Genomic DNA, 24,816 nt, shown 5'->3' on the forward strand with positions numbered 1-24,816 from the left:
CCCTCCCAAGCCACGTGCTTTCCCTTGAGCTTTTTCCAAGATCCTCCGCCAGGGGGCGCACACGTTTGTCTACCCGCCCGTCTAGGAGAATCCAGCGCGCAGGCGTGTGGAACCTCCTTCCCACGTTTCTTGGTCCTTTCCGACTGCCGTAAGGGCGTCACAGCCTCGTTCCCCTCTACTTGCTCAACGCTTCGGCAGCACCGCCTATTCGAGCTCCTTCTATGCGTGTGTGCGCGTGCGTCTGCGTGCATTCGTAAAAGGGGCAAGCAAGGTGAGAGCGTGCATGCGTGCGAGAAATCGCGAGTGAGGCGTGAGCGTGCGTGCGTGCGTACGTGAGGCCGGGCGGGCGCGAGGGCGCTGCGCGTGCGCGCTGGGGTTCCGGGGGGGGAGGGGTGGGGGGGGAAGGGAAATGGCGGAGGCTTCGCCGCAGCCCGGACGGTACTTCTGCCACTGCTGTTCGGCCGAGATCTCCCCGCGGCTGCCGGTGAGCTCAGGGGTCGGGGACTAAGACCAGCAGCGGGGACTAGGCCACCGCCCCTCAGCCGTCAGGACGGGGCCTGATAGGCCTGGGTCCTCTGCCTTCTCGCAGGCCTTCCCTCCTCCCCATTCACCCTCTCTCTCGGCCTGCTCTCTTCACCCAGGCCTGTCCCTTTCCATGCCACTCCCGGCTCTGCCCCCTCTCACGTTCTCTCGCCTCCTCGGTCCTCCACCTCCTAGTCTGTCCTTTCCCTCGTCCCCCCCCTCGGCCTGACCCTTCCCACGTCTTCCCCTCCCCCCGCCTGACCCTTCTTCCCCTCCCCCCCCTCCGGTCCCTCTCCCAACCCCCCGCCCCCACCGGGCCTGCTCCCTCCCACGTGCCCCCCCAGGCTGCTGCCGCCCTCTTGCCCCGGCTGCCCTCCCACGCTCCCACGCCTGCCCTAGTCTTCTCCGCTGGTGTCCTCTGCCTCAGGCCTGCCCCCTCCTAGCTTTAGTGTCTCATTTCCAGGTTAGTCCCCCCTCCCCCCCACGGACTCCCCTCCGGCCACCCCGGGCTCCCAGACCCGCCCTTCCTCCTCCCTTCTCCGGCCTTTGGGAAAGATCTGCAGTGAAAGGGGACTCTGGGCGGCCCCTGGGGCTGAGGACGGTCCGCTCTGGGGGGTGGGGGTGGGGGTGGGGGTGGGGATGCTGATCTTCCCTGCCCGGGAGGCAGGAGTCTGAGAGGAATCCGGAGCCCGGACACGGGGCCTCCGGGCCTGGATCCCCCCAAGGCCTTGCCCTTCTATGGGGCGTCAGTAAGTGCCCAGCTTGGAGGGCCCTGGGACGTCCGCACGGGCGTGGGCCGCTCCCTGCGCGCGGGGACCCCTCCGGTGCCCTGATGTTTAATAGGGGGAGAACCCTGAGCCCCGGAAAAAGGGATCCGAGCTTTTGTGTGAGAGGAGCGCTGGGGCCTGGGAGACCCCCGTGAAACCCCCTGCCTGGGGCGGGGGAGGAGGAGAGGGGTCCTTCCGGGGCTGGGGGCCGCAGCCACGTCTCTAAGTGTCGTGACTGAGGGAAGGCCCTGCGTGACCGGCCCTTGGTCGGGACCCGCGCCTCCGCGGCTATTCATTCTGCGCTCCCCCGGCCTCTCCCGTCCCGCTCTCCCCTCTCAGCGCTTTCCCTTGGTTCCTGGTCTTTCTCGCACGTTGTCTCCCCCGGTAGAGAAGAATTGTTGCAAAGGTGCCAGTCGAACTCCCGGCATGGAAAAGGAAAAGGCGAAGTCACAGCTCAGCCCCGGGAGATCGCCGGCCTCTGACCGTCCTTCAGTTAGGGCCTTGAGGGAGCCTCCGTCCGGGCTTCCGCTTTCTCTTTGCGGCGTTTGTTGCTTCTTGGGAACGCCACGGCACGCCTTTCTTAGCATCTCCTGCACGCGTGCCCGGCGAACAGGAGGCATTTAATAAATGCTTACTGAGTAACCCCTTCCCTTCACCTCCACCACATCATCCGGCAAAACAAACCCCCCAAGTGGCCACGGGCAAAAACTGTGCGCCACCGGCAGCCCCTCGGCTCCCGGCAGCGGCTCCTGCAGTGGAGCAGATCCTGAATGACTTGGAAGCGAATAGTTTGTGTTTGAAGCAGCGGTAAAGGGGAGGGCAATGGAAAGGAAAGTGGTGTCCTGGATACAAAATGGGGAAGCCACGGAGAGACGGATGGGCGCTGGGTGAAACTGACTAATGTGTGTGGACCAGGGGCCCTCCCACTCTCTAAGTAGGGGCCAGTTCCCTGTCCCTCAGACTGTGGGCGGGCCTCACTGTCTCCGCCCTCGGCCCAGGTGCCCTTACCCGGGCCCTAGTTTGAGAACCCCTGGGGCTGCTGGCAGCCCCCTCTTTCCAGGGACGTCCCAGGTCCCAGCAATCTTACCCTGGAAAAAACCACCTCTGACTAGTGATATTTCGCCCGTGTTTCCTTTTGGAGTCATTGTTCTGCAGAACGATTTCAGGTTGGTCTGTGATACTTAATCTGGCTTCTGGGGGGGAAGCTTGTAACTTAAAAAATTAGGTTGGTCACTGAAATTTCGATCCTTAGCAGTTCTCTCTCCTAGTCTGCAGTTTGTTGTTGCTGCCGGTCGTGTTTGGTTTTTGGTAGCTGGTAGATTGAGAAGTTGCCACTGTGACAGTTGGAATTGGATTCTTAAAACTTTGATATCCACCCCTCGTCCCCACCCACGGGGCATCTGCCTGGCTTACCTGAATTATTCGGGCGGGTTCTGCTGTGCCAATGCATTTATGGAGGACAGTCCTTTGACATAGAATTCACTTGTAGCTTGGGAGCTTAGAAGAGGCTTCCAGGAGGCGCCAGTATCAGAGCTCGGCCTTGAAGGTCAGATTTAAAAGGAAGAGTGAGGGGAAGGGTCCAGTGCGGACCAGGAGAGGTGGCAGGCATGTTTGGAAGCACTCATTGGGTTGAATCATGAAGCTAAGCAGTAATGGAAGCTTGAGAACAGATCGTGGAAGGGCTCGGGTGAGTGTAGCAAGGAACCGTAAAGAGAAGAGGAATCTGGTCAAGATTCAACCTTGGGGAGATGAACTTGTGAGGAGGGATGGAAGGTCAGGGATGGAATGGAGACCACCTAACACAGTATTGCCGGCCTTGTGCCACGGTGCTCGCTACTGTGCAGCGCCAGGCCTCCTAGGGAAGGAAGCTACAGACTCCGAGGGTGAGAGCCCTCAGATCACCAGGCTGTGTGATCTGGGGGAAACCATCTAAGCTCTGATCCTCAATGTCCTCATCTGTAAAATGGGACTTACAGCACCTCCCTCACGGAATCCCTGTGAAGATCCAAGTAAGATAGAAATTGGCAGACCTTGAATCTCTATGAATACTAGCTTTTATTATTCAGGAGACCATTTGTTAAGACTGGGTTCTTCCACACAGCCCAGTCTCCTGATCCTACCCCAGTCCTCTTTCCACTAAACATTAATGGGAGGTAAATGTGCAAGAACTCCCAAACCGCGTGTGTCTGTCATCCCACTGTAAAGGTATTCTTTTTCTAAAGCAAATAGCAGTCCATGGCAGGGGCGGCTAGGGGGCGCCATAGGTCACGGAGGGCCTGCCAGGCCTGGAGTCCCGAAGACTCCTGACTTCAAATGGGGCCTCATACTTCCTAGTGGTGCACCCTTGCGCAAGCAAGTCTCAGTTTCCTCATTTGTAAAATGAGCTGGAGAAGGAAGGGGCCCATTATTCCAGTATCTTTGCCAAGAAAGAAGCCAATTGGGATCATGAAGAGTCAGGCAGGACAGAACAATTCCATTAGAACTTAATCATAATCCCTGTTTTTCTCCTAGGCTTGACGTTGTCTCCCTCTTCATCTGTCTCCTGGTTTCCTTCAGTTCGAGCTAAAATCCCACCTGGGTTCTATGATCCCTCTGCTTACCTCCAGCTTACTTGTTTACATCTTGTTCGTCCCTAGCTTTTTGCCCGTTGCCTGTCCTCGGACTAGTGCTTGGCACATGTCAGGCACTTAATAAATATTTGTGAATTGACTGAGTGTGCCAAAAATGTCAAGACTGGGAAATTTGGAGCTCTTTGTGATAGAATCTGGCTTAGAGCAGTCTTTCTTTCTCTTCCTCAATGGCTTCATACCTGGAGCTGTGAAAGTTTGTAAAGGTACATGAAATGGGAATCCTTGAGGAAGTGACTTTCTCAGACGGAAGGTGCAGAACACATTCATTCCATGAATTAAGGAATACCCAAAAGAGAGCCAAGTATTTCATCTTAAACACATCTTTCATGGTCAGTGGAGAAAGGGATTTAACTCAGCTGACATTTTTATGGCTTATGCATTTAGAGATTTCTTGTTCATCAAATGTTACGTGTCCTTCACTTTTCTGCCCAAAAATCTCTTGTATTTATATAGCCTTTAAGGTGGGACTTTTTTGGGCTTTCTTCCTCATCCTTTATTCTTCCCTTTATCATCAGAAAAAGTCCACCTGTTGTAGAAAGAGCCCTACAATTATCTTCTCAGGGAAGGAGGAGACAGGGACTACCCATCCTCTCCTCAGTTACTCGGACTAGATCCCATTTTTGTTGTTGTTGTTTTTGCTGAGGTAATTGGGATTAAGTGACTTCCCAAGGTCACACAGCCAGGAAATATAGGTGTCTGAGGTCAGATTTGAACTCAGGTCCTCAGGGCTTTAGGGACTTCAGGGCTGGTGCTCTATCACTGCACCACTTAGCTGCCCCTAGATCCCATCCTTTATCAGAACAGGGGAGCTTCCATTGACTCTATTTCCTATGAGGACCATGGTGTTTCTTTGTAGGCAGTCTGGGTTTGTCATGAGTCATCAGAGGAGGAATTAGTGAAGTTCTCCTTCAGGAGACCAGGAATGGGTGAACATTGCAGTAGTGGTAAGGGAACAGGATAGAAAAGAGCAAGCCTGTGATTGAATACTCTGAGCTGCTGGTTATTATTAACTGCCTGAGCTGGGACAGTGTCTTCTGACCTCGGGGGCTTAGCTCCTCATCTGTAAAATGAGGGGTGGACACTGAGGTCTGTAGGATTCTTCCCGACTCTGAACTTAGAATGAACACTCGGCAAATTACTGAAACTCTTTGGGTCTCCATTCTGTCTTCTGTCAAATAGGGATGATAGTGACTTCCTGACTGGACTGGGGGCTGTGAGACTCTGGTGAGAGAATGGATTGGAAAGTGCTTTGAGCAAGATTAAAGCTCTGTGTGTAATTTCAGAAAGGTCAGTTTTGGTTCTGTATAAAGAAAAAATCATTTAACTATCAGAACTGTCCAAATGGGTTGATGGGTTGCCTTGGGAGGAAATGTTCCCCATTACTAGACATCTTTCATATCGGATCTTGTAATGTCACTTGCTAAGGGAGACATCATGATGGTATACAAGAGTACTGAATTTGTCATCAGAGCACCTAAGTTTTAATCATGGCTCTGCTAATCACGGTTACTTATAGTGGGACAAGTCACTTCTCTCTCTTGAGTTTTAGTATCTTCAACAAAAAGGGCTTTGGACTAGATAATTCCCAAGGTCCCTTTCTGCTGTAAATTTCTGATTGTTATCCACAGGAGCCACTTTCCTTGATGGTATATGACACAATGGCTGTCTCTGAATTAAATGGCTGCTGGACCCCAAAGTTTGTCATTTAGTGGTGAGGCTTTGGGCAAACTTCCCTAAAGAGGGAACTTTTCCCTCTTCTCAAAAGCCACTGATAAAAATGGGCAGGTTTTCCAAGGATATTTGTCAATAGACCAAAGAGAATGCATTTGGGAGAATAGGCCACAAAACCTACAGTTCTCAGGATGATTTGCACTTCTTTCTTCCTCATCGGGAGAATTGGGCCTTCTGATGTAATAAAATGAGCCTGACCCTGGGCCTTGGGTTCCTGGTCTTAGTTTTAGTCTTGAATTTGTCATTTCTTTCTACTTTTGTGGTTTTAGGCAAACTAGCACTTAACTCTGTGCTAAGCACTGGGAATACAAAGTAAGACAAATCAGTCACTACTCTAGGCCCTCACCATCAAAATGAAAATGATTCACAAGTGGACTGTGCATAAACAAGAGGTATACAAGATAAATTGGATATAATCAACAAAGGAAAAGTAGTAGCGTTAAGGAGTTTCTGCAGAGGCTTCTTCTAGAACAGTACTTCTCAAATTTTGTCCACTTGCAACCCTTTTTTGCCCAAGAAATTTTTACGTGATCCTGAGTATATAGATATATAAAATAGGCATACAAATCAAAAATTTACTGATGATAAATCATAAATTTATTTTAAAATAATTATTTTGTGTGTGTATATATAATTTCACCATTAAAGATGAAAGCAAATTTGCAAAACAGTGAAATGGATGTGCTTGTTTATTTTTGCATAAGAATTAAATTTTGGTGGAATATTTGCTTCTCTTTACTGCTGCCAAATTTTTGTAACCTCTACATTCAATTATGTGACCCCACATGAGGCCCCAAACCACAGTTTAAGAAGCTTTCTTATAAAAGATGAGATTTGAGCTGGGAATTGAAAGTAGAGAAACCAAGAGACAGATGAGAAAGGAGAGAATTTACAGGCATGGAGGACAGCTGAAGATGCCTAAAATCAGGAGATGGAGGTTCTTGTATGAAGAGCAATGATAAGGCCAGTGTCCCTGGATAGAAGTGAGGCTAGTATAAGAAAATTGGACTGATAGGAGCAGATCAGGTTAGGAGGAGCTTTAAGGGCCAATCAGGGGTTTGGTATTAGATCCTGTAGGGGACAGAACCCACGCAAGTTTATTGAATGGTCAGACTTGCACTCTAGCAAAATCTGTTTAGCAGCTGAGAGGAGGGTGGGCCAGGGTGTGGGGAGGATTGAGGCAGGGAGGCCCACCAGAAGGAATCCAGGCATGAGGTGGTGAAACCCCAGAGCAGGCTGTTGGCAACCTCAAAGGCTAGAAGAAGGGGCAAATGGGCAGCCTGAATTATGGGTATGGGGAGTGAAAGGAAGGGAGGAGTTGGGGAGGGGGGAGATGGTGGTGGGGACTGGGGGGAGTTTGTTGTTGGATTTCCTGTCTCTAATATGGGACTCTGGGCTACTTCAGGGTGGATTTGAGGATTAAGTTTCAGAGAATAATTCCTTTGGATTGTGTTTTATCTCCTTTTTCTCCTTTGATCTTTTCATCATGATGCAAGTAGTTTCACTTTATAGATTATAGACCATATATTTAAAGTTGGATGGAACCTGTAGGTTATTTAGAACCGGGCAGGAAAAGTTCTGTGGAGGTGGTGACTTGATCAAGATTACACAGGTAAATTAATAGCAGGACTGGTTAGGACCCAGATCTGATTCTGACCACATCTTTTCCACCACATCCTATGCTACATTGTCTTTGCAATTTCTATCCAGTCCTTTTCCCTTGGAGAAAGACTTGAGTAATTTTAACTTAGTTAACTAATGCCAAAAATCTTGACTGAAGTCCAGCTGTAGAGATGTATAGATAAATTTTTGAGGAGGAAAGGGCCTTAGAGCTAAGCTTCAGAGTACAATAAGGGACTTTTTCAAGCTCATACATAAAATAATTCATATAAGTTTTGAGGTATTGGGATTTGGAACGAGGTTTTTTGATTAGGTTGTGTTAAATGGTCTCAGGTTTCTTTTTACTCTAGCATCCTCTTCTCTGTACTGCACAGGGCTATGTAAACTACTGAACTAGAAAAGGTTGTTATTGGGAAAATATATAATTAAAAAAGAGGGTGAGAGATAGTTGGCAAAACATATGAGAATTGTTCCCTTTTTTTTTTGTCAAAAGACTATGGAGAAAAGCCTCCAGCAAGCTGGGTAGACGTCTTATGGACAAGAGTCTCACAGGATGGGCCGGTAGAGGTGGGCTACCCTATCACTATCACCTGCATTATTTGTTGGAATGTCCAAATTGATAAGCTCACAGATGCTTTTTGATCATCATAACATAAATTTTGGATTTTGTAGAATTAAAAATCTTAACCTGTTAAGATGGTCATTAGTTCTATGACATTCCTTTTCCTTTCGGTTTAATATTTATTAAACACATACTTCTTGCAGTAGGACACTGTTAGGATCTGAGAATTTAGAGATAGAGACAGTCCAGTCCCCACTCTCAAGGGACTCATTTATCCCTCCATAAAGAATGTCTGATTTACTACACAAATCATTTATAACAAGCTTGAGGCTGCCATAAGACTTGGGATGCCCTCCATGTTGTGGGGTAAGGAGTAATGACAGCAAAGGAGAGGTACAGAACAGCCATAGGAAAATTTGTTGACTGAGAGAAGAAATTGTTCATCCAGGAGGGTCAGAAAAAGCTTCTGAGAAAGAGAATGAATTCTGAGAATGAACATCAGCTTAGGGCCATGAGATGCGGTGAATAGTGTGGGGAGCCCCAAGTAATTCAATTTATTTTAGGAGTAACCTAAAATAAAGTGGAAAAAGTGAGTTAGAGCTTTGAAGCCAGACTTAGTTGTTTATGTTTTATTCTAAAGGAATTAGGGAGTCAGCAAGGTTAAAAAGCATAAGCTCCTTGAGGCAGGAGATTAGCACAGTACCTGGCACAGAATAGGTGCTTATTGAATGTTTATTGATTGATTGAGCAGGGGAGTGACCTGGTTATTCCTACCTGCCTTAAGAATGTTAGGTGGATAGTTGTGTGAAGAACGGGTTGGAGAAAAGAGATCATCTAGTTCTCATGAATTATGTGGCTGGCAGGGACCAGCACCTTTTAAGAACTCTGCTGAAAATTGGGTTACCTTTTATGCTGTGCTTCCTTGTCATTGGCACAGGCTCAGGAGTGTTTCCCTGTGGAGATAGACTGGCAAATCTTGTTCTCCCAGACTTTCTATAAAGGAGCTTGTCTGAAGCCAAAGGAAAGCACTTCCATAGAATGAATGATAGGATTCATACATTTATGGAGTAATAGGAATTAGAACTGAATGCAGGTATTTAGAACTCATTTAGCCCAATCTCTTCATTTTAGGGGGGAAAAATACCGAGAGAAAAGGGCTTGCCCAAGGTTTTGCCTATGTATAGAACCCAGGCCATCCAACACCAAGTGGTCTGACTGTCATTGCACTGTGACACAGGTTGGGATGGGGACCAGACCCATGAGGTCAATGATGTAGGAAACTTGTGGAGGCTACCATTGCAGGTCAGCACCATTGCTGCAATCAGTCTGAAAGGTCATGTGCCTTGTCCAGAGTCCCACAGACTGTGTCAGAGGTGAAAAGTTCTCAAGATGGACTCTTGGGATTCAGGAAGATCTGCTTTCAGTTAGAATAGATCTGAGCATTGCTGTCAAGTCCACAAGCATGAAGTGCTCTCCCTGTTCCAGGCACTGTATTAAATGCTGGGAATATAAAAAAAAGAAGCAGAATAGTACTGCTCTCAAAGGAGCATGTGGCCTTAACGGGAAAGATCTTAATGCCAGCTACATATAAGCAAGCTGCGTACCAGATAAATTGTAGGTAATCAGCAGGTAATGTTAAGGCCTATTGGAAAGGCTTCTTAAAGAAAGTGGATTTTTAGCTGGAAGCAAGCCAGGAAAGAGAGGAGAAAAGAGGAAAACCAGTGCAAATGTCCAGAGATCCAAGTTGAGGGTCTCTTGCAAGTAATACAAAGAAGGCTGCTGTCACTGGATTGTGTAGGGGAAGGAGCCTGCAAAGGGGGAAGGAACCAGGTTGTGAAGGACTTTGAATGCCAGACATCTTACAGTGGAGGCCAGCCTTGGCTATGAGTTTATTGAGAATGTTGAATAGAGGAAAAGGTAACATGATCTGATCTACTCTCAGAAGGTGACTTTATTAGTTGAGTGGAGGGTGGATTGTAGAGGGGGAAAGACTGGAGTTTACATCATAACAGTCCAGACATGAAGTGCTAAGACCCTATATCAGGGTCATTGCAGTGTCAGAGGAGAGAAGGGGCCCTGTACTAGAGATATCAACAGAGGGTCTCTTCCACAGGACTTGGCACCTTGTTGGATATGAGTGGGAGTGGGAGGGGAGTGAGGAATGAAGAATAGCCCCAAGATCTGGGGGAGTCTCCACCTGCCCTCACCACAGTCTGCTTTTTCTTCCCTCCTTAGGCTGAATGAACCCAAACCTGGTTTCTTTTTTTTATATATCTTGACTGTGTTAGGAGTTTATCCTCCAAGGTCAAAGGAAATGACATTTGTTATCCACTCTCCAGAGATTCAGCAGGATCTTATCTCTAAAAAGGAACTATTGGACAGTTATGGGAGCTGTGCTCAAAAATTGGAAAATTGGAACTCTTTAATAATAATTTAATTTATTCTGAACTTAAACACCAAAAAGAGTGTTTTTATAATGTACAGTAGAATATCAAGATTCCATATAAAATGGGAATCTACATTTTTTTCTGCTTGCTTTTTAAAAGGTCATAATAAATATCACACATTACTTTCAAAACTGTCCTGTTTCTGCTTTCTTCTCAACTTCTTTCTTTTCTCTTTGCATTAAAAAAATATTTCAATGGCCCTTTCTTTTTTGGGGTGAGGGACCTACATCATTTTCCTCTTTCTTTCTTTATTAAACCCAGCCCATTCCCAATTAAGTTAAGAAGAGAGGAAAGAAATCCTTGTTACAGAAAAGTATACTCTAGCAACAAAACAGACATTAATCTAGTTAAGAACTGTATGTCTCTGTGCCTTAAGGCCATCACCCCTTTGTCAGAAGATGGATAATGTGCTTCATCTTACGTCTTCAGAAATTTCATCATTGCATTCATCAGTTATTTTCAGTCATTCAGTTTTTCTTTATGGCATTTTTGTCCTTGTACAAATTGTTCTTTTGGTTCATCTCTGTAGAGTTTGATGCATTTCTATACAAAATTTACAATCCTATGTATTTAACCTTTCATGGTCTGTTTCAGCTTAAGAATGAAGTTCCTCTGAAACCTACTCCTCCCACTTCTTCCTCCATGTTTGTCTCCTCTTTTGGGAACTTGGGCAAGTCCCACCAGCTTCCTTCTTTTCACACAACAGAGAGCTCTTTCTTAGAGTGAATAATGAATTCCAGGGAGTGATCACATGTGTCATATATTCCTTTTACCTTCCTTCTCTTTAGTTGCTCACATAAATTTACCTTTCTGGGTTTCTCTTGGTTTGTTTGTGTTTTATATTACAAAGTTCCCACATAGCTCTGCTCTTTTCACTTGAAAATTTTACTTGAAAATTCTCTCTTCTATTAAAGGTCATTAGGACTATTTAGCTTTACATGGTAAGTTATTCTTGCTTGTAAACCTATCTCTTGCCTTTTGGATATTGTATTATAAGATTTCCTCCTCTTTGACGATAGAGAGTGCAAATCTTACATGATCATGGCTGGTATAGTTATTGAACTGGCTTCTTTCTGGGTGTTTGCAGTATCTTTCTTTATTTTGAGGTGTGGGGATTCTGAATTTTGGCTTTTGACATTCCTAGGACTTGATCTTCACTTTGTCCTCTAAGTCTCATAATTCTGGACATTTTTTTCATTTATAATTTTTTTTTTTTCCCGAGAAAATTGGGTTTAAGTGACTTAACCAGAGTCACATAGCTAGGAAGTGTTAAGTGTCTGAGATAGATTTGAACTCGGGTCCTCCTGAATTCAGGGCTGGTGCTCTATCCACTGCGCCCCCTAGCTGCCCCTGTGTTTCTAAATTTTTTTTCCTCTTATTTCTTCTTTGCAAGACAGCAAATAATCTGATATATGTTAAATATGTGCAGTTCTTTTAAATCTAATTCCATATTTGTCATGCTATAAAAGAAAAGTCCAAAAGAGGGGGGGGGGAACACGAGAAAGGAAAAAAACAAAAAGTTGAAAAATACTATGCTTTGATTTACATTCAGTCTCCATAGTTCTCCCTCTGGATGTGGATGCATTTTCCATTCCGAAGGTCTAATGGAATTGCTTTGAATCACGGCATTGTTGAGAAGAGCCAAGTCCATCACGTTTGCTCATCACATAATTTTTTTTTTACCACATACAATGTGAAATCAGCCTTCTCATTATTATAGAACAATATACCATTACCTTCATAAGCCATAACTTATCCAACCATTCCCCAGTTGATGGGCATCCACTCAATTTCCAGTTCCTCACCACTGCTACAAACATTTTTGTATGAGTGGGTCCTTTTCCCTCTTTGATCTCTTTGGGTACAGACCCAGTAATGAGGCTGCTGAATCAGAGTATGTAGTTTGATAGCCCTTTGGCCATAGTTCCAAATTGCTTTCTAGACAACTCCATCAACAATGCATTAGTGTTCCAGTTTTCCTACATTCCCTACAACATCTGTCATTATTTATATATATATATATATATATATTTTTTTTTTTTTTTGTCATCTTAGTTTTAATAGGTGTGAAGTGGTACATCAGAGTTGTCTTAATTTGTATTCTAATCAGTAGTGATTTAGAACATTATTTCATATGACTAGAAATGGCTTTAATTTCTTAATCTGAAAATCGTTTATATCCTTTGATCATTTATCAGTTTGAGCCAGTTCCCTTATATTTTAGAAATGATGCTTTTGTCAGAAACATTGGATGTAAAAAAATTTTCCTAGTGTGTGTGTGTGTGTGTGTGTGTGTGTGTGTCTTAAAAGTAATTCCAAGGACAGAGAATAGTCTACCTCTCAGACCTGTGGAGGAGGAAGGAATTTATGACCAGAGGAGAACTAGAGATCATTATTGATCACAAAATAGAAGATTTTGATTACATCAAACTAAAAAGTTTCTATACAAACAATACTAATGCAAACAAGATTAGAAGAGAAGTAACAAATTGGGAAAATATTTTTACAGTTAAAGGTTCTGATAAAGGTCTCATTTCTAAAATATATAGAGAACTGACCCTAATTTATAAGAAATCAAACCATTCTCCAATTGATAAATGGTCAAAGGATATGAACAGACAATTCTCAGATGATGAAATTGAAATTATATCCACTCATATGAAAGAGTGTTCCAAATCACTACTGGTCAGAGAAATGCAAATTAAGACAACTCTGAGATACCACTACACATCTGTCAGATTGGCTAAGATGACAAGAACAAATAATGATGAATGTTGGAGGGGATGTGGGAAAACTGGGACACTGATGCATTGTTGGTAGAATTGTGAAAGAATCCAACCATTCTGGAGAGCAATCTGGAATTATGCCCAAAAAGTTATCAAACTGTGCATACCCTTTGATCCTGCAGTGCTACTACTGGGCTTATATCCCAAGGAAATACTAAAGAGGGGAAAGGGACCTGTATGTGCCAAAATGTTTGTGGCAGCTCTTTTCGTAGTGGCTAGAAACTGGAAGATGAATGGATGTCCATCAATTGGAGAATGGTTGGGTAAATTATGGTACATGAAGGTTATGGAATATTATTGCTCTGTAAGAAATGACCAGCAGGAGGAATACAGAGAGGCCTGGAGAGACTTACATCAACTGATGCTGAGTGAAATGAGCAGAACCAGGAGATCGTTGTACACTTCAACAACAATACTGTATGAAGATGTATTCTGATGGAAGTGGAAATCTTCAACATAAAGAAGATCCAACTCACTTCCAGGTGATCAATGATGGACAGAGGTAGCTACACCCAGAGAAGGAACACTGGGAAGTGAATGTAAATTGTTAACACTACTGTCTATCTACCCAGGTTACTTATACCATCGGAATCTAATACTTAACATGCAACAAGAAAATTGGATTTACACACATATATTGTATCTAGGTTATAATGTAACTCATGTAAAATGTATGGGATTGCCTGTCATCTAGGGGAGGGAGTAGAGGGAGAGAAGGGATAGTTTGGAAAAATGAATACAAGGGATAATGTTATATAAAAAAAATTACTCATGCATATATACTGTCAAAAAAAATTATAATTATGGGGGGGGGAAGTAATTCTAAGGAAGGTATAGGGCAGACTGACTGACTCAAAATTTCTGAAAGCCTCATCTGGTCTGTCTACCATCGGATTCCTATTGTGCAAAACCCTTTGGCTTTGAAGACTGAGCTTTAGAATTGCCAAAATAGCATCTTAAGGGAACCAGCTTGTATATGTGTATTTTGGAAGCATTTCAAGCCTATATAATTGGTCCTGTCTATGTTCAATCAAGTCTATTCCCAATCTGAATTTGAAGAACTAGGTCTTTGCTTAACAAACATTTCTGTTGCTACAATGAACTATATGGATTATAAGGGCCATTGCATAGGAGTCCCAAAGGAACTGATACTGAATGCTTAAGATCATTGAGAACTCCAAGCCTAAAACTTATTTGAAATTGTACGATTACAAGTTGTAAAATTCTTTGTATCATTTTTTTCTAAGCTTCCTAATAATAATAGCTTATGCTAATAGAGTTCTTTGTGGTCACAAAATGCTCTGCATCCATTTTTTTTCATTTGGTCCTTCAGGCAGTCTTCTGGGTAGGCCCCATTTTTATAGTTGAGGAAGGTGAATGATTTACCCAAGGTCACACAGCTAGTAAACAGAGAAGCTTGTTTTTCTGGTTTCAGGTTCATTGTTCTCTCCATTGAGAAGTTCCCCTTGGTACTTGAGACATTGGAAGGAAGAAGTAGCATTGAGGTCTGTCTAGTAGCATTTTTCCTGGGCTACCCCTGACCCCTGGATTTATAAGACTCCTTCTAGAGACAGTTCCTATGTCTAGTTATTTTGTTTGGCTTATTTTTCTTGTCAAAAAATTGAGCTTTTTTTTTTTTTTATTAATTTTTTTTTTATTAATAGTTTTTATTTACCAGATATATGCATGGGTAATTTCACAACATTGATAATTGCCAAACTTTTTGTTCCAATTTTTCCCTTCCTTTCCCCCCACCAATGGCAGGTTGACCAATACATGTCAAACATGTTAAAGCATACATTAAATACAATATATGTTTACATGTCCAAACAGTTGTTTTGCTGTACAAAAAGAATCAGACTTTGAAATAGTGCACAATTAGCTTGTGAAGGAAATCCAAAAAGCAAGCAGACAAAATTAGAGGGATTGGGAATTCTGTGGTCCATAGTCATCTCCAAAGTTCTTTTGCAGGGTGTAGCTGGTTCAGTTCATTACTGCTCTATTGGAACTGATTTGGTTCATCTCATTGTTGAAAATGGACACTTCCATCAGAATTGATCATCATATAGTATTGTTGTTGAAGTATATGATGATCTCCTGATCCTGCTCATTTCCCTTAGCATCAGTTCATGTAAGTCTCTCCAGGCCTTTCTGAAATTATCCTGTTGGTCATTTTCTTTCAGAACAATAATATTCCATAACATTCATATACCATAATTTACCCAACCATTCTCCAATTGATGGACATCCATTCAATTTCCAGTTTGTCGCCACTACAAAAAGGGCTGCCATAAACATTTTGGCACATACAGGTCCCTTTCCCTTCTTTAGTATTTCCTTGGGATATAAGCCCAGTAGTAGCACTGCTGGATCAAAGGGTATACACATTTTGCAAACTTTTTGGGCATAATTCCAGATTGCTCTCCAGAATGGTTGGATTCTTTCACAACTCCACTAACAATGCATCAGTGTCCCAGTTTTCGCTGATGGGATTTTTAAGAAGTTCCTTTATCCTCCCTCAGCTTGAGTTAGCTTTTCTCTTAGATGAGATAACACACTTAGGTTGGTAATCCAGCATTTATTCAACTTATTCTGTGAAATCTCATTCTGCTTCACACACACACTCACACACTCTCAATATGCCTCTCACTTGGTTTCTAAAAGTACTTTTTTAAAGTTATCTTTTTTGTTTCTACATGACCTTTGCTACTGTATTTCTCCCCTCCTCCCTCCCAGAGGGCCATCCCATAAAACAAAAACACAGATTTTTTGTCTTTTTTTTTTTTTTTTTTTTTTTTTTTTAATAAAAAGAATAGGGGCAGCTAGGTGTCACAGTGTATAGAGTGCCAGCTCTGAAGTTAGGAGCACCTGAGTTCAAATTTGACCTCAGATACTTAATACTTCCTAGCTGTGTGACCCTGGACAAGTCACTTAACCCCAATTGCCTCAGCCCTCCCTCAAAAAAAAAAAGATGGGGGGAAGAGCAAGACATTGTACTCAGTGTTCTCTATCTGGCTTCTCACTTACTGAACTCATTAGGGTTTGAATTGAATGAGACCTTATAGGCTCTGAAAGAAAAGAAAAAAGGAAAATACCTTACATTTCTATAATGCTTTCAACAACCATCATTTTATTTAATCCTTACAACACACTCATTGAACCAGGAGGATAGCTTGTTTTTCACTGTTTTGGGAGTAGGGAAACTGAGGCACAGAGAAGTTTAAATTACTTGTCCAAGGTCACACAGTGACCAGAAGTTGAACCCAAATGTTTTGATTTCAGTCCAAGAAGGGGGGATTAGTGATTTCATGTACCTTCTTGGAAGAAGTCACTACAGTAAATTGTCAGTCAAAGGTCCAAAAGGACCTCAGTAAGGTGCAGGGAGCGTGTCCAGAGGAGGCCAGTCATATGAGAATCAGGTGAAGAGGTTGGGCCCATTAGCCTGGGCAGCATGCTCAATGAGAGTGTTTGAAGGACTATTGTGCAGAGGAAAGGTCAGTCTGGTTCTTTGGCCCCTGAGAAAGAACTGGGAATAAGGTGAGGCAGTTGGAGAAAACTTGGTAGCAGAAATGTCCAGAAATGACATGGGCTATTGTGTTATCTCCCACCTTGGGGATCTTCAGGCAGAGGCTAGGTGACAATTTGTTGGACACATTCTGTGGGAATTCTCTTCACACATGGGTGGTTTTGAATGGATGCTTAGGTCAGTGACTTTGATCTTTTCTGACTTCTGGGGTGTGCCCTCTAGCTTTGCTGAGTGCTACTCATACTGGGCATCTCCACCTGTTTGCCACAACTGATTGCCATGTCCTCCATCAGCATTGAGCAGAGGAAGAAAATGTGCAGCGACAGCTCGGGTTGACTGAAATAATTGATTCTGTTGAAAGTCCACTAATTATCTTTGACCTTCACCTTTTTGTGTCTCTCTTCACCAGGATTATATCTGCCCAAGGTGTGAGTCTGGTTTTATTGAAGAGCTTCCGGAAGAGACCAGGTCATTATCTCCCCTTTGTCAAAATTCCCAACTTTGTGATTCTCTTTCACAGCAAAAAAAAAGTATCCCTGATGGAGGCTAAAGATGATTAATAGTCTCTTTTCCCTGTCACTAGAAGCCAAAGCTGACCATTTAGTCTCACCACAATCTGAAGAGGGCCCCAAACCCACAACTTCTTTAATTCCAGAGGACCTTTGTGTAGTATAAGCCCTGTAAACCTTGTTAAGCTTCAAGGTGTACAGGAAAGAATTTCCTTTCCCTGACTGAGAAAAGAAGTGGATTAAGGTATAGGAAGGCAGATTTTTACAATATGTTATAGCTGTCCAACAAGGAAAAGGGATCCTGGGGACCAAGACAGACCTGACTGTTTTCAGACAGAGACTAAAACACTCTTTAGGTTCTGTTGGAAATCAAGTTGGATTAGATGATTCCTCAGCTCTTTTTTTTTTTTGGCCTTTGAGACTATGTGATGTGTAGGACTCCAGGATAATAAGGGTTTACCATCAGTGTCCATGACAGGGACACTAAGAGGACAGTGGTTTAAAACTGATTGCTTCTCTTCCCTACCACCCCCATTTCCCCAGAAAATCTTGTTCAGGATGAATGGATTGAGATAAACTTGGTCAGTTTTCCCTTTTGAGTTTTCTCTTAATGAAGCAACTTCAGCTAATGCACCAAAAACACGAGTTATCCCTAAAGTGCATTTGAGACCAGGTGTAGCTGTCACCAAGAGACATGGTTGCCCTCGGTGCTGTGTGTGGGAAAGTGTATAAAAAGCTGACCTCAGGTCTCAGCTCCTTTTCCCTTGGAAGCAGCTCTATGGGCTGGCCTTTGGGTCCTCTGCCTCTGTGGGGTACCCAGGGGAGTGTCGATGGGGCAATGGAGTCCTCCAGCCAGGCTGTTTCCTGCCAAAGGGTAAGCAGCAGGGAGAGTTGGGGCCCAGTCCGAGGTCAGCTCTGCTGTTACCCTGGATTTCCTCACTTGGCCCACAGGAAGGGAGAGTTAAGGATAACAAGGCGCCCTGCAGAAGTCAGCCAGGAAGAGTTAGCAGACAGAAGAGAGGTAGGCACAGACATTGCTGCAGATCGATCTCAACTGGTCTGATTTTTTGTTCCCTTTGAGAAGAGCAGCAAGGACTGTCACACAGAAGAGAGGGGCAGGCAGGAAAGGACCCAAGAGAACCAGGGTCATTGGGGGAAATATTTAGGAGGCAACTTCAGCCCTGTATAATAACTCCGTCAATCAGAGCTGACTTTTCAACTAGACTTTTTTTGTGAGGGAGTGATTTCTCCATCACTGGATAGATTCAGGCAGTCTGGACCCCTTTTTTTTTTTAGGGAAATTAGAGATTTGTGCTGAGGGATTACACTGCGATCCACCTCTATTCTAATTCTCTAAAATTTAGTTAAGTAAACACAGGCAACAAAGAATTGAACAAAAATGAGAGAAAAGAGCATGGAAAAAGAAGAAAACAAACAAAAGAAGACCAGAATAGTTGTTCAGGCCAAAGAAGGGAAAATAGCTGTAGTGTTCAAAGTGGTAGGAGATGCTTGTGTGGAGCACTCTTATTGGATAAGTTTCCCATCATCCCATAGCTCCTGCTACAAATGCAGGAAGGGCAGGAAAGGAAGAGAGAGAGTTTGTCTGCCCTGACTTGTATTTTCATAATCCTTTCTAACATGTGATATCATTCTCCTCAGAAATACTGAAAATAGTTCCAACTCTGCTACAGCTCCCACGGATCAGAACAGACAACCATTTGAGGTAAGGAGGCACCTGGCACCACTCCTCCTCTCCCCTCCCCCCCAGCTTCCTTCTGGCAAGTTGGCCGGCAAGTTCACGAATGGACAAATGCATGTACCTGTACATATCTCACACACAGCCCTTCCTCCTCTCAGGGAAGGGAAGTGTCCAGTCATCCAGAATCACCTACTCAGAGCCAGGACCTATATTTGCTCTAGGTGTCATCCTCTGAGAATAGCTCTATATGTCATATATTGTAGTTTGGCTAAGTGACATTTAAATTCAGGCATGTTTCAAAATATATTTACTGGGTGGGAAGGACCAAGCTTCTCCCACAAGAAGAATCTCTTGCTGTATTTAACCTTTTAAACCATTATCAAGGCATTCCAGACCTGGTATGATACCTCGGGCAATTCTTGAAGTTCATTGGTCTGAATGACTTGGCCTTCAGACTTCAGGCTGATTTTCCTGTGTCCTCATAGCCACTCCTCTCTGCCTTGGGAGAGATACAGCAGTGTAGTGGAAAGAACCAGGAATCCTGGTGCTTAGTCCTAGCTAAGTGCAAGACCTTGAACAAGATACTTCCTTTCTCTGACCATCAGTGGATTATAAAGTGCTTTATAACCATGAAGTGCTATAGAAATGTGAGCTGTTATTGTCATCTCGTTGATATAATGAGTCAAGGCCATTGAACCTTTTCAGTGTGGCCATCTCTATATTACCACTACCATCAACAGATGAGCTGCAGAGGTGCTGGGAAAAAAATGGATAATTCAATCTCTTTTCTCTTTATGTTTTATTAGAGGGGATAGAACTTAGACACAAAGGCAGATACTATATATAATATAGGCATAAGGGCCAGGGAGCCACAGAGATGAAGGAGGAAATGATGGTCAAACTGGGCCCGAGAGAGAAAGAGATGGGCTTTGATAAGCAGAGTAGAGTAGAAGACCGTAGGAGAGAGCTGGGTGAGGAATGCATTCCTGGGAGCAGAGAGGGACCTAAAGTGAGGGCTCAGCCCAAGAGCAGGGAAAGAGGGTGGCAGACAGACATGGGAATGGAGCAGATGCCTCAGAGCTTCCATCAGGCTTTTGTGGTCCTGCCACAAAGTTGCCTTAGGGTAGCCCGGTGGTCTGTTCCTATCTATGGATGAGCATCCTCTCTGTCAGGCATTTAGAGCTCTTTGGACTGGCCCTAGGTTAAGTTTAATTGAAGATTTAGGGGGGCCTGATTATTGTCTGCAAATGTCTAAAAGGAGGACTCAGAAGAGGAATTAGGTTTGTTCTGCACGGATCCAGGTGAGTCCCAGAAATAGAGCTTGGCAGAATCACCAGTAGTTCTAAAGCCCGGCGCTCTCTGTCAGGGGGGTGGCCTGGGCGGGGCCCCTTCCAGGGACCGGTGGTGATCCCCTGCCCAGAATAGGGAGGGTCACGTACCTCCAGGACCGTTCTAGGGGAGCTTCCAAGTCTTTTCCACCTGTGAAAATTTCATCATCTTCCCTTGTTAAACACAGTGCTGTATATATTACAGGCATCTAAAACATGTTTGTTGGGTCTAATTGATTGTTACAATGATGCCCCACCAGGCTCCTCTCACCTAACCTTCTCTCCTCCTCTGTAGAATGTGGACCAGCATTTATTCACCTTGCCACAGGGCTATGGCCAGTTTGCCTTTGGGATTTTTGATGACAGCTTTGAATTTCCCACATTCGGCTCTGGGGTGCAGTCTGAGGACGCCAGGGACTCAGAGAACAGGAGGGAGCGAGAACACCAGTCCCGCCACCGCTATGGCGCACGGCAGCCACGGGCCCGCCTCACTGCACGGCGCGCTGCAGGCAGGCACGAAGGCGTCCCAACGTTAGAAGGGTGAGAATCGGGGCTCAGGCAGAGGTCTGCAGCCGGAGTCCCACCTCTGGGTACACAGGAATAATAGTTGATACTTCTCTAGCACTTTGCAGTTTGTGATCACCTTTGAGTCCACAGCCCTTGGAGCGTTATTAGGGCAAGTGTGAATGTTCCCATTTTACCAGGGAAGGAGCTAAGGACCAGAGAGAGGAAGTGATCTGGGCAGGATCATATGGTGGGGAAACTTCAGAATGTGACTCCAGGTGGTGATTCCTAAACTAGCATTCTTTCCATCATGCCACATTGCCTTTCCTTCTGATTTTGCATTTTCAACCTTTCAGAAAGGCTCTTTTAGCTACCTTCTCTTTTTAATCTGACTTTTCCTTTCTTTTTTTTTTTTTTTTTTTTTCCTTTTAGGATTATTCAACAATTGGTCAATGGAATTATTGCACCTGCAACAATACCAAACCTGGGATTGGGCCCTTGGTGAGTCAGAAAGCATGGAGTGGTAGTGACTCCTCTCTCTTGTCCCTCAATTCCATTTTAACCTTCAGTCTTTTCTTCTCTCTGTTCTCAAGGGGTGTTTTGCATTCAAATCCAATGGACTACGCATGGGGTGCTAATGGCCTGGATGCGATCATTACACAGGTAAAAAGCAGAGTCAGACCCTGGGGCTTGCCTGCTCTCCCTCCCAGAGGTGATGGGGGCACACTGGATTGGCCAGGCTTCTCAGTGGGGGTACTACACACTGCTGGCTTAGGGCTGTGGGTCTTCTGTGGGGCATGGAGCCTGAATGCCCAGGATCCTTCTGCAGCTTCTGCAGTGGGACCATAGAACAGGAAGGGATCCTTGCACTGGACTTCCCCTTCCCCCAAAATGAAATCCTTGTTCTTTCTCTGGAGAGAAAGGGACTACTCAGATACATGCTATGTTTGCTCATGGTTCTTAAATAATTTTTCCTTTAGGAAAAGTTCTATTGTTTGAAAGCAAGTGGTCTGAACTCTTTGTAATTCTCCCTGCAAAACTATTCTGGTTCCTAAGAAATAGCCCCAAGATCTCTTACAACTTTATTTCATTAGGAAAGGCAGATGGTGGCCCTCCTCTTCTTTATGGCACCTTGGGAAACTAAAGGCTGAGCAGGGCCAATTTCAGTGGGTGAGATTAGCCATAAATGCATCCAAATTGGAAAAGTCAGCCCAGCCCAGGCCAGCTGATCCCAGAAGCTCATTCCCCTGATCACAAACAGAATAGTGTTTTGTTTTGCTAGGCAGGCTTTCCTAAAGACTTGGGCAAAGAATGCATAGCAGATTGTAGGGCTTTGGCAGGCAATCTGTCCTTGCTTTTCAGAGCCTAAACTGACTCCAGAAGGGCCCAGGAAGAGGCCTTCCCTGGGATTCAGGTGGCAGGATTGCCTCAGTTACTATCCATGGCCAAAAGCAAGACCCCAGACACATTGAGCTCAGTGAACTGATTTCTTCTGGCAAAAGAAGCTATGCCCCAGACCAGGGATCTCGGCACTCTCGCCTCTTGTCTTTCAGCTCCTTAATCAGTTTGAAAACACCGGTCCCCCACCAGCAGACAAAGAGAAAATACAAGCCCTTCCCACCATACAAGTCACAGAGGAACACGTAGGTAGGTACCCCAGCCCCAGCCTTGAGGGGCACTTTGGAGATAGAAAGCTGGGCCTGCGACTGTTGCCAAATGAGCCCTGGCCTGGGAGTAGGGAGAGCCAGGCTCCAGCCCCGACTCCAGCTCACAGGGGTGTGGCCCTGAGCAAGGTCTGCTCCCCTTTGTGCACCTGTGTTTTCTGACCTGTAAAATTCAGTTGAACACATGTTCTCTGGAGTCTCCAGTAGTGTGTGGTTCTTTGGCCTGGAGCCTAATTTTCCATAGTGACTGTTGGGGCTAGTTTAGTGGGACCAGAAGCCTGAGGAGGCTATTCTTAATCAGTTGCTATCTTCCTTGACTTGGAGTGTGTTGTCTTCTTTACTTTCTGGTAAAGCAAAATTAACACCTCATTGATTGAAATGCACTATCCAGTTGTATTTTGAGATCCTCCAGTTTAATAGCAGACCTTTCTACCAAGACATTCTCATAAAATCCCTTTTATTTGTTCCCAAGATTTTCTGAGGTAGATTGGGAGAGATGTCTGTGGGAGAAGCAGCCTATTGTATTGGAAGGACATTGGGCTAGGAATTGGGAAACTTGTCTTAGTCCTCCACTGCATTTCTCCTCCTGAGCCTGCTTCTCCTGAAAAAGTTGGACCTTTTTCAAAAAGGTTGGATCTCTCAGGTTACTTCTGTCATTGGCAAGTTCCTGGGGCTCCTCACATGTTGAGGGAGTTTTTATTTCAAAATCAGTAGCTGTGCTGATTTTCTGGGAGTTTAAAATGGCGCTTCTGAACCACGCAGGAGCACAGAAGAGAACTGGGAAGCTGGGGAGGAGTGAGCCTTTAGTCTTGTTTGGTTTTTCACCATAGGAACCTGAGGTGGTGGTCTGGGGTTGGGAGGACTCCGTACTATGTCTTCTCCTTCCCGCTTTCAGGTTCAGGGTTAGAATGTCCTGTATGCAAAGATGACTATACGCTGGGTGAGAATGTCCGGCAGTTACCTTGCAATCACTTATTCCACGACGGCTGCATAGTCCCCTGGCTGGAACAGGTGAGTTGGCTTCTGGGGCCGCCCACACCCAAGCCCCCTGAGGTGAAGAGCCATCAATCAGCTTCTTTCTGATAAGAACTCTAATCTTTTTCTCTCTCTTTCCCTCTCTCTGTTTCTCAAAGCATGATACCTGCCCAGTGTGTCGGAAAAGCTTAAGTGGACAGAACACTGCCACAAATCCCCCGGGACTGACAGGAATGAATTTTTCTTCTTCCTCCTCCTCCTCCTCCTCCTCCAGTTCGCCATGTAACGAAAACTCAACAAACAACTCGTGAATCTTACCACCAGCCAGTCCAATCAACCACCCCCGACCTTCTTCCCTCTTTTCCCTTTGCCCCCAGCCCTACCCTGCCCATTGCCCATCTGCTTCCTGGCCAGAGGGAGCAGCTACTCTTCCCCCACCCCACACTGAACCCAGGAGACAGAGTGGGAGGAATGGGGGAGGTTGCGGGAGAGACCCCCAAGACCCCAGCACCTTTTTTTTTTCTTCCTGTCCTTTTTTTTTTTTTTTTTTTTTTTTAACCAACTTTGGAAGCACCAAAGGCCTTTAGACCTCTTCCCCCTCTCTACCCGCCAGTCCCCAACTCATCTGACGGTTCCAGGGAAGTTCTGTCTCTCCTGCCAATTGATGGTGACCAGTGCGCTGGCTTAGCAAGCCCCGGGTCACATTGACTGCGTTTCATCAGGCTGGATCCTAGCAGGTACCAGGCTGTGTGAAATAAAGGATGGATGTGGCCAGGCCATCTCTATGGTTGTGGATTTGAGATACTTTTCATTTTCCCCTTTCTCCCCAACAGCCCCCCCCCCCCCCCCAACCTTTATAATCCTCTCAGAGGGAACATAGACAATGTTCCCAGGTGGGAAGGCCGGTGGAGTGTGGCTGTTTGATTGCCATCCAACATGCGAACTGTCCACTCCCCTTCAGCTGTCCTCTCCCCCATCATCCTGTCTGTCTTTATAACCTCGCCCTCTAATGCTCAACAACGGAAAGGGTTTTTATAATTTTAAATTATTACTGCTATTAAATAAATGGACGTTTTAGCTCAACAAGAGGTGATGCATGATTTGTGGAAAACAGGGTAAGACTCTCCTAGGGCAGGTGCGGCCCCGTTGTCCGGCTGCCAGCCCGAGAGGCTGTCACTCCCCAGCCTCCACCATGCCCAGCTCCCAGAAACAAATTTCCTCACACCCTCTTCTCCCTGGCATCTCTCCTGTTTCCCAGTCATCCCCTCCCCTTTGCCCCTAATTCTCCTGCCTCACTGCTCGGTTGAGCTCAGAATTACGTCGAGCACTGGGACTGGGACCACAACAAGGACCAGCAAAAAGAAACTGCCCTAGTGGTCAGTTGCTCTTACAGATTTTTTTGTTTTGTTTTTTTAAAGAAAGAAAGAAATGTGTATCTTGAAAGCTATTTAAAAATACAGCTACTTCAAAACGAGAAGCAGATGCTTTGGAGTTTTCCTTAGACGCCAGCTCCTTGTCAAGCCAGGTCGTGTTGTGTGTGTTTGTC

The 24,816-nt window shown here is 44.9% G+C and overlaps 1 protein-coding gene across 1 annotated transcript; it reads left to right on the plus strand.

Moving 5' to 3' along the window:
• Positions 1–322: 322 nt before the first annotated feature.
• Positions 323–24,353, plus strand: RNF126 (ring finger protein 126). Its single transcript, XM_074301973.1, has 9 exons — positions 323–484; positions 17,001–17,059; positions 18,760–18,823; positions 20,423–20,667; positions 21,064–21,132; positions 21,225–21,294; positions 22,185–22,278; positions 23,191–23,306; positions 23,429–24,353. Exons 1-9 carry the CDS (start codon positions 410–412, stop codon positions 23,579–23,581), a joined length of 945 nt encoding a protein of 314 aa, XP_074158074.1. The 5' UTR covers positions 323–409; the 3' UTR covers positions 23,582–24,353.
• The last annotated feature ends 463 nt before the right edge of the window (positions 24,354–24,816 follow it).

Source organism: Sminthopsis crassicaudata, chromosome 1 (genome assembly GCF_048593235.1).
Source record: "Sminthopsis crassicaudata isolate SCR6 chromosome 1, ASM4859323v1, whole genome shotgun sequence".
NCBI lineage: Eukaryota > Metazoa > Chordata > Mammalia > Dasyuromorphia > Dasyuridae > Sminthopsis > Sminthopsis crassicaudata.

What these genes read in the sequence shown, in the direction of transcription:
- RNF126 (XM_074301973.1), top strand. Translation starts at nt 410, where the DNA reads ATGGCGGAGGCTTCGCCGCAGCCCGGACGGTACTTCTGCCACTGCTGT. An exon ending in AACCTGGGATTGGGCCCTTG is followed by an intron (nt 21,133 to 21,224) that starts GTGAGTCAGAAA and finishes TCTGTTCTCAAG; the next exon opens with GGGTGTTTTGCATTCAAATC. An exon ending in TGGATGCGATCATTACACAG is followed by an intron (nt 21,295 to 22,184) that starts GTAAAAAGCAGA and finishes CTTGTCTTTCAG; the next exon opens with CTCCTTAATCAGTTTGAAAA.